The sequence below is a fragment of the Chiroxiphia lanceolata genome, chromosome 19 (genome assembly GCF_009829145.1).
Source record: "Chiroxiphia lanceolata isolate bChiLan1 chromosome 19, bChiLan1.pri, whole genome shotgun sequence".
NCBI classification, from domain to species: domain Eukaryota; kingdom Metazoa; phylum Chordata; class Aves; order Passeriformes; family Pipridae; genus Chiroxiphia; species Chiroxiphia lanceolata.
Genome location: NC_045655.1, coordinates 9,434,746 through 9,444,168, shown reverse-complemented (window position 1 = coordinate 9,444,168; position 9,423 = coordinate 9,434,746). Strand labels below are relative to the sequence as shown.

The window sequence follows — 9,423 nt, the reverse complement described above, 5'->3', positions numbered from 1 at the left end:
TTTGCACCCCTTGAGTGGGCAACACCTTCCTGCTCTGCAGACAGACCCTGGCTGGGCTCTGGAGTGTTGCAGGTTGAGAGCCAAACTCGCCCAACACTCACACCTTCTGAATTTCATAGAATCACAGTGCTTTGGGTTGGAAGGGTCTTTAAAGACCATCTCATTCCAACCCCCTGCCATGGGCAGGGACACCTTCCACTAGCCCAGGTTGCTCCAAGCCCCGTCCACCCTGGCCTTGAGCACGTCCAGGGATGGGACACTTCAGACGTGTCGCGGCGCTCCGAGCCAGCCCAGCCCAAAGGACCAGAGCGATGCTCGGGTTGCGGACCGGGCGCTGCGGGCCGGGGCCGGGGGCCGGGCCATCCCCAGGATCACGTCGGGGGTGTCGGGAGGGTCCGTCCCCGCGGCCAGGCCGCCCCTCCCTCTCTCGCTGCCTCTCCCCGCGGCCGGGGCGGTGCGCGGGGGCGCGGCTGGCGGCGGAGCCCGGCCCCGCGGCGGCGAGAGCGGCTCCCCCCGCCCGCCCGTCCCCCCGCCGCGCCCCCGCCGCCGCCTCCGCCCCCCGCCCCGTGACTCGGAGCCTCCCGCGGGCGGCGGCGGCTGCCGGGCGGTGTCGTGCGGCCCCCCGCGCCCGTGCGGGGACTATGAAGCACCATGGTGTGGTGTGACCGTGGCGTCCAGATGCTGCTGACCACGGTGGGCGCCTTCGCCGCCTTCAGCCTCATGGCCATCGCCATCGGCACCGACTACTGGCTCTACTCCAGCGCCCACATCTGCAACGGCACCAACATCACGACGGACGAGGCGCAGGGGCCGCCGCGGAAGGCGCGGGGCGATCTCACGCACTCGGGGCTCTGGAGGATCTGCTGCCTCGAAGGTACCGCGGCCGCGCAGGGGAGGGGGGAGCAACTTCCCGGGGGGACCCGGCTGCGCTCCTGGAGCCGCAGGGCAGAGCCCAGCCGGAGCCGGAGCCAGAGCCCGAGCCGCCGGGCTGAGCCCGAGCCGGAGCCGGGGCCGGAGCCGCGCCGGTGCCTCGGACACGGCCGAGGAGGAGGATGGCGTTACCGTGGCAACCGGCATCTCCGACATTGCCATGGGAACCGGCGGCGGGATGCGGAGCGCTGCCCAGGGGAGCGCTGCCCAGGGGGGCGACCTCGCTCCGCGGCCATCCCCGGGGCTTCAGGGCTTTGGGGGGCTCCTGGCGGGGTCGCGGCTTTTGGGTGCTTTGGGGCGCCTCTGAGCCCTGCAGGCTTCGGAGCTGGCACCCCCCCGGGACTTTGGCTTCAGGGGCTTTGGGGCTCAGCCACAGCTTTCGGGCAGGACAGCGGGAACTCCAGTTCCTCCCAGTGTAGCCTCAGACACGCACACCGGGAGCCCAGCTGAAGGTGGTGTTGCCACCGCTCAGGTGCTTCGCTGTGGACTCGGGGTTACTTAATACAGCCCAAGGGTCAGGCTGAATGATATTAACAATGAAAAGATGAGTGTTCTAGCGGCTGAGCAGGGCAGCAGGGACACCCCGCTCCCCGCAGAGGCCAAACATGTGGCTCCCGCTCTGAAAAATGGAGTTGTGGAGAAGGCGCGGCGGTAACTGCCGGGACAAAGGAGCACATGGGTGTTCGGAGGATTTGGCGTAGCAGACCGGGAAGCCCAGGTGGGAAACCACATCTGTCAGACGAGAGCGGGGAGCTCTGACCGTGGGAAACCAGCACATCCCCAGGAAAGGGGCCGTGGCCGCGGGGGCTCTGAAGCCCCTCACCTGCTGGGTCCATTCCCTCTGCGAGCATCCTCCGTGATGCCGGAGGAAAGGGAGAGTGTGGAGGAGAGTGAGTGTGGAGGAAAGGGAGAGTGTGGAGGAAAGGGAGAGTGTGGAGGAAAGCCGTTCACTTCTGCTGAGCTGCTTTGTGACTCCCGGGGGTGGGGGTATCCCGGAGTCTTTTTCCCCTCGGTGATGCACTTGGTGGACGGGGTGCTGTGCCATCAGCCCAGCTCAGCACACGTGAACTTTGCCAGCCTGGGTTTGTGGTTTATTCCAGCTGACAGACGGCGCAGCCCAGACGAGCCCAGCTCTGGGTCAGAGTCTCAGCTGTGTTCAGAATGGTTTTTCTCCCCAGAAAAGGCTGTGGCGTGGTAGGAGCACCTCATCCTCACCTCTCTTCTCATCTTCTCCTTTTGCTAACAATTTAAGGCTACAGTGTAACATTTTCCCCCTAAAATGTTGGGTTTGCTACCTGGTAATAGTATGCATAGGTAGAATAGCTATAGGACAAGGAAATATTTTTAGATGATCAAGAGAGAAAGAATTACTGAAATGTGAAGGTTTAAGGGTAATAACAATGCTTGGCTTTATGACTCCTAAAGGGAATCTAACTCTCGGCATGGGCTTTTATGGCACCTGGAAAACGAGGGCTTGCATCTGAGAGCTCCGGAGTTTGCTTGAGAGATGCTGAGCTTCCTCCACTTGAAATGAATCCCGTGATCTTCACTGAGCTTGTCCTAGTGTCTTTTCCCTGGAAAACAAGTTTGTTTGCATCTAGCAGGAGTTGCTGAGCTTGCTCAGCTAGAATGGGCCTGTCATCTCCGTGAAAAATCCCCGAGTTTCCCAATGTCAGGATTTCTGTATCATCTCCCAGTAATATCACACATAGAAACGAAATGCAGCTTTGACTGGTGGAATTTTTGCCTTGATTTTCAACTGGGCTTAAGTCAGAAGTTTATTTAAAAGGCAAGAAGTCAGGGGAGCTGTGAGAAATGGGCAGCGCTGAAACAGTGCCCAGTAACGCGGCTCATCTCCAGTCTCATCGCATCACTGGGCAGCGCTGGTGCCTCCCTGAGCACGTTGCATCTGCCAGGGCATTTGCTGAAAAATGGCACCCAGGAGTTGTGTGCAAGTGAAGCTTTAATCCCTGTCAATTCGAGGGATAAAAAGGCTTTTCGTGGGACCCATCCATCCAACAGCAGTCGAGCTGCTCTGCTCAAAATTCAAATGCTCATAATCAAATTATAAAGTTACAAATCTTGAAGTTGTCAAATATGTGCTAAGAATGGACAATTTGAGAAAACTGTCATCTGTTCACAGAGATGAGGAGCAGAGACTACGTTCTCTCCTACTTTTTCAGTATGTTCTGTTTTGTCAGATTAAATCTATAGATGCATTAAAATATTCATGTTTTAAACCATACCGTGGGACTTTGGTTTCAACATGGAAACACTCCTTTGTTTCATGTAATAGTAAAGCCATTTCTAGAAGCTGATTTAAAACAACACTCCCTTGATCATTTCAGAGCCTCGTTCAATCGGAGTGGATGGGTCTTTTAGTAATATCAGGATAATATTGCAACTCCAAGGACATACATAGCAAGAAAATAATTCAGTTGCAGATGTTTATATGGGATTAAATGGTCTGGCTTCAACCCTATTTTTGGAACTCTTCTTGTGTTTTGGAGCAATAATTATAAAAACCTACTTAATTTATTTTAATGGTCTTAATTGCCATTTCACTCATGTCAAAAAGAAAAATCTAAGACACAAATGTGCAGAAGCTGAAAATGCCTTAAGCAGCCTCTGAAATTGCTTTTGACACACATAAAGCATTTCGCTGAGCAAATTTCAGGTCAGTAGAAATTTCCCATTCAAATGTACCTCAACCATATCCATAAAACAACCTGTGTGCTGGATTTTGAACAATCACCTGTTAAATTATTAGGTGTTCCTCAGTGTTTTCCTGTTTTACTTTGAAACAGCATTTTACAAGAGATTTGCGTCGTAGCGATGATTGGAGGGATGCAGCTTAAGGATCCAGAGGATCCAGCATATTATCTTTGTTTGGAGCTGCAGTTGTCTTGGGGATGAAATCATGTTTCAGTACTAGTAGTTGGTACTACTATGGAGCTTAGTCACTCAAGAAGCAGCGTTAATGATACATCAGTCAAACTCCTTTCTGTATAATCCCAATTTTGTTCTCTTAGTGTGTTTGCCAGAGGTGGAGGTAGGAGGTTCATTGAGTGGATTTTAAATAATAGCACTATTTCTGCATGGATTTTTAAAAGTTATAGCCAAGGTAATTGCCTTAGGTGGGAAACTGTTTAAAACAATTCCTGGTGTGGATGTGCATGTAGCAGAAGTGGATGTTCCTTGGCTGGGCCTCCGCAGTGAGGTGGCCCAGGAGCTCCCTGGCAAAGCTGGATTTTGGGTTTCTGGGTCCAAGACATTTACAATAACCACAGTTTTGGCAGCTGAAGTTAAAATGCCAGCACAGTAAGGAGTTTCTGGTGGAGCCCCAGTGCAGCCATCCACACCTGAAACCTGCACCCCAACCCACAAATGAAAATAGGAGCAAATCAGCCCCGTTTCAGGTGGCTGCTGTTCTGTCCCGTGTCCACACGTGAGCTGTGGTTGTTGTCAGAGGCTGTGGGTCCCTGTCAAGATGGTGCAGAGCAGGGTCATGCAAACACAGCAAATTAATAATCATTTCATGGTCAACTTAACCTGAGAATGAGAGATTAAACCACCCTAATTTCCCAGCAGCCCCTATTCCTGTGGTAAACGTGCAGCACAGCTTTTTAAGCCTCTCACAATCTTATTCACAAGGAGGATCTGCTGTTATAATATTTGGCTAGAAAAAAAAAAATACGTTAAAACCACCACTTTATCCACTGAAACTGCTTATCTTGGTGCACAATCGTGCTGAAGTTAATAGGACAGCTCACAAAAGAGCACTCTGCAGGCTCTGTGGCATCAAGATAGGAAAGCAAGTAATGTACTTGTAATTTAAATTTATTCAAAGAGTATTTTATTAAACACTTCAGCATATGAATCTCTTTGAACCCATTGTGTCTACTGCTTTTAGTATTCCCTGTTCGCCATTTACTTTTCAAGTGGTGCAATTGGCTACTTAATTCACGTGGAACCACGTGTCCTTCCTGACTGGGTGGCTGGAACATTTGTAACTGGGAGGAAGGATCGAGTAAATCATTTAGGACTTGAAAACTTGCACGAATGCACATTTGCACAATTGTTTGCAGGTCTTCCAGCTCGGATGAAAGCGCACGAACACGGGAACCGCGGCGCCCGCATGCGCTGCTTCCATGGATACCCCTGAAAACAAAATAAAAATGCTTATACAAATGTTTGAGGCAAGTAAATAAAGGCAGGCTGCTCTCCATCAATACTGCAAATTCACAGCTCATCCAAAGAGAATGAATATTCTTTAGTATTCTCCCAGCACAGCTATGAAGTCCCAGCAGCACGGCTGTTGGTAATAAACTAAATACAATGCGGGCTTTATATTCAAATGCAATGGCCAAAGTTTTATTTGGTGAAGGGCAAATGTTAAATCACTCTAATATCAGACACGACCTGCCTTGGAGGTTGTGTCCACAGGCACGTTAAGAAGTGGTTGGTCTTCCCAACCTTTCCAGGCGTGTGAGCCTGTACTCACACCATGAAAGAAAGGAAGCTGCAAATGGAGAATACACAAATGGGTGTCTCTGCCGTGAAAAAACTTGTTCTATGATGCATAGCCTATTTCTAGGACAATATATATGCATTTTGTGCACTGCTGAAGAGTGAACTTTCATCCATGAATCTTTCAAACAAATACAAACCCCTTAGAGACAGACCTTGCTGAGATTCAGCCAATGTCTTCATTCTTTTTTTCCATACATTCTGCTCATGCCATCTCCGTTTCCTTGGTAAAACATGTGCTGTTGAGAAAGTGCATGTGCTGTACTCATTGTTTTTAAAAGCAATTCTTAGCACTCCAGTGTCAGTGTTGCAACAGTGGCTGAAGCAGCACAGTTTTGCCAGCAATTGATGGAGTGTTGGGGGTTTTTTTAACAGCCTTTTTAGGTTAATTTTTTTCAAGAGCATTCCATTTTTTAGAAAGGGTTTCTGCATTCAGAGCTGCCTTTATGGATGCAGAGTTCAATCCCTTTGAAATATTGTCCGTAGTATAAAATATTTTAAAATACTGAGAAAGGTTGTGGTGGAGGAACTGTCAGCAGAAGATGGGTTAAGGTGTTATCTGTTCTCAAATGTAAAAAAAAAAAAAAAAAAAAAAGGCACAGATCTCCTAAATGCACCTCTTTGAACATTTTTAACAGAGGCTCTCAAATGACCGTACTGATGTCACAAAACATCCATTCTTCCCAAGACACTCTATGGAACAGGGATCTGAAGCCAGTTGACTGAATATGTGTCACTTTAATGAATTAATTTGCTTTCTTGAACTCGATCTACTATATAGCCAGTAGGGAGCTATCAGGCTACACGGAGGTTTCAGTTCTTTCTCGTGGCTCTCAGCATGTCAGATATCCCAGTGCAAAACTTAGAACCCAAAGACTTTGTGTGCATTAGCAATGCTCCCCGAAGGCTGGAAACTGAGGAAAGCACATTTGTAATCCAGCTGTAAAGCTTCTTCATCTGTGCAAGATGCAATGTGGAGAATATTAATCTTACCTGGGTTTCAGGATTGTTCTGTGAAGGTTTCAGAAGTGTTTTGTGAGGAGCCAAGGGGACGCTGGGCTGTACAAATAGGGCACCTGTGGCCGTGTTGTGCTGTGGTTGCTTTTCTGTTTCGTGTAAAATTACTCTGTGTATTCTAAGGATTTGACAGATGGCATTTGTGGTAGTATCTGTCAGAGCCACAGTAAGTCATTTTGGGCTTGGTGAGGACCTTTGCAATGATGTAATGTAGTCTTTGGGCTTCTTCCAGGAGCCATTACCTTTAACTGACCTTCTGCCGTGGGCTTTCATGACTCTTTTTAGGTACTGGCAGGAGCTCGTTGCTGTTGCACCTCGTCAGGGCTTGGCAGCTCTGCTGACCCCCACCAGTATAAACTGGTAAAACAGGAGAATACAACAATGTATTTTTTTGTTCCTGTAAGATTTCAACACAGTGATTGTTCCTCCAGCAGGTCCTGTCCTATTCTCTGAGTCACGGTCTGCTCAGGTCGTGCTGTCCAACCTGTAGCTTTGGTCAGTCTTCCCAGGTGCAAAACACCTGAAGCTCATAAAAAACTGGGGAATAAGGGGGGTGTATCTGATAACTTTATTCTGTAGCCTTGTGTATCTTTGCAGAAACACAGGAAAGAAAGAAAAAATATGAGAAGGAAAGGTACTGCTTTCATCTCATCTCATCTCATCTCATCTCTAATTCCTTTGAGGAGGTAGGAGCGCTTAGGTACTGAGTGTAATTTGAAGTCTTTATTAACACCTCTCAGCTCCCAGCTATTTAGTTGGTGTCTCTGTGGTTTGTGTGGCAAAGAGCAGCAATTTCTGTATAATTCCTGTATCCCCAAACTGAAAATGGAGAGGGGGGGGAGGAGGAGGAATGGATGGGCTTGTGAGTCTGGGCTTCAGTAGGTTTCCTGCTTGGTCTGTGGCCAGTTACTTTATTTTTCTGCCCCTGACTAGGAGGGATAACTGTGCTTTCTTCCCACCCACTTTCCTCTCATTCTAATAATAAAATGGAAACGAAGATGTGGAAAAACTAGGACACGGTGATAGGGCTGCCCAGCTCAGAGAAGATGCATGAACACTTCTTTAACTGGGTTTGAAGCATTTTGCTTGCAACTTATGTTTTATACATGCAATATTTGGTGTTTAAACATGTCTTCCTTGAGGGACAGGATTAAGTCAGATTCTCCACCTACGTAAATTTAACTGCTTTCTAGGAAGGCAGTGGAATTATGCCAATATGAAGCCAATATAAGAGAAGGGATTGTAGATTTGTCCCTTCAATTGGACCTTTTCCTGCTGGTCCTTCTTTTCTGAGCCAAGACTCATCTCGGGAAATAAATCAAACCACCAAACTGAAAAACTGGTCCTGCTTCCAAACATTACTTGGTGCTTATCTTCATTTTAGATTTCTGTTTACTGGTATTTATGATGTCGCAGACTTACGGTTCAGCATCCAAATTCCTACCAACAGATGGCAAGGCAGGATGCACAGGAGTAGTAAAATAAACAGGATAAATGCACAACTGCCCATATGTCTGAGAGACTGATACACATTTATGACTTTCAGAACAAAAGGATGTTTCCAGTAGACAGCTCCAGTGCTGTGCAGGGCTTCGTGCTATTTTCTGCCTTGTTCTAAAGCCTCCCACTTTTTCAGCATATTTTGATGAGTTAAATCACAATATATTTTGTCCCCCCTCTCCTACTCCCAGATAGCTGTTTCCTTTGGTTATTTGTCTCCACTCCCCAAAGTACATCATTTTAGCATGGAAGGTGGCTCTTTCCTGGCCTTCGTATTTTTTTCTTTCAGAGTGGTTGTTTTGACTCTTTTGAGGGGCACACAGAGGTGCTGGGGACCACAGCAACAGTCGAGGCTTCCTCCAGATTGAGATTTATCATAATATTAATGACAAGTGGCCTCTCTGCTATCTCAAAATAGTAAGGCTCTGGGCGAGCTGCCTGCAGGATGGATAGCCCAGCCTAGGCAGACTTTATCTAGATTTCCCTTCGAATCTGGGGGCATTTTTGCCAGTTGTTGCATGCTGTGAGTCAAATGCAGTGAAAGTGTTGAAGCAGTTCTTGATTTAGCCTGGCAGATAGTCCAGCCCCTCTTTCTCCTCCTTCCTGTGGCATCCTGTTCTTTAACATCTTTGTTCTCCTTCTCTTTTCGCCTCTCCTTGCTGAAATGTTGTAACTTTCCTTCTGCTAAAAAGATACCTCAGAAATTAACTTTTCAATGACAGTGCAATAATCTTTCTTTAGAAAACTGGTAGATACTGCCCAAGGTAGAAATTTAAGATTTTTAGTTTATCATCTTAACTCTTGAGCATCTTGACTCTGTGCCATCCTGCCAATGAAAAATGTATAATAGTATACTTGTCCAAAGGTATGAGTTTGGGTTTTCTTTTCTTACTACCTGTTTGACCTGTTTCCCAGGATTTATCCAGCCTCCTGCTCGCTTTACAAATAGCCCTGTAAGTTCTTCTTCAATAGAATTGAGTCATTTCTTGTCAAATCTTATATGTGAAGGAATGATACATTATAAACATGCTGTCACCATATGAAGAGACGGATGAAGGGAGAGCACATTACGGAATTACAGTATTTCCTGTGCCAGTTGCCAAGCACTGATACAAATTAACCTCTTTTATTGTTATTTTTCAAGCATTCCGCCTTTTAATTGCTGTTTTGGAATTGTGCCACTTAGTTCTGCCCTTTGAATGTTTCTCACTTAGCAAGTCCCGTTAGCTTGATAATGCCAAATGTTTCAGAGATATTCAGCATCCCCTGTTGGAGTGGGAGAGGGACCCAGTTCAGGGAGGAATTACCACCCTTGTTGAGCTGCCAGGGGTTTTTTTTCAGATTAGGTTAATAACTGTTTTTAAGTCATTGCCAATTCTCCGCTGGGGGTTTCAGATCAGTTTTCTCCCATTTATACTTTTTAAATAATGCAATTTCGTGTAGAAT

General features: G+C 47.4%; 1 protein-coding gene across 1 annotated transcript in view; it reads left to right on the top strand.

Annotated features, from left to right (window-relative positions):
- Nucleotides 1-573: 573 nt before the first annotated feature.
- Nucleotides 574-9,423, top strand: part of CACNG4 (calcium voltage-gated channel auxiliary subunit gamma 4) — a 43,079-nt gene continuing 34,229 nt past the window's right edge. Inside the window, exon 1 of the mRNA XM_032706561.1 lies at nt 574-874. Within this exon, the coding sequence (XP_032562452.1) occupies nt 652-874 (223 nt within the window). The 5' untranslated portion in view covers nt 574-651. The remainder of the gene's footprint in view (nt 875-9,423) is intronic.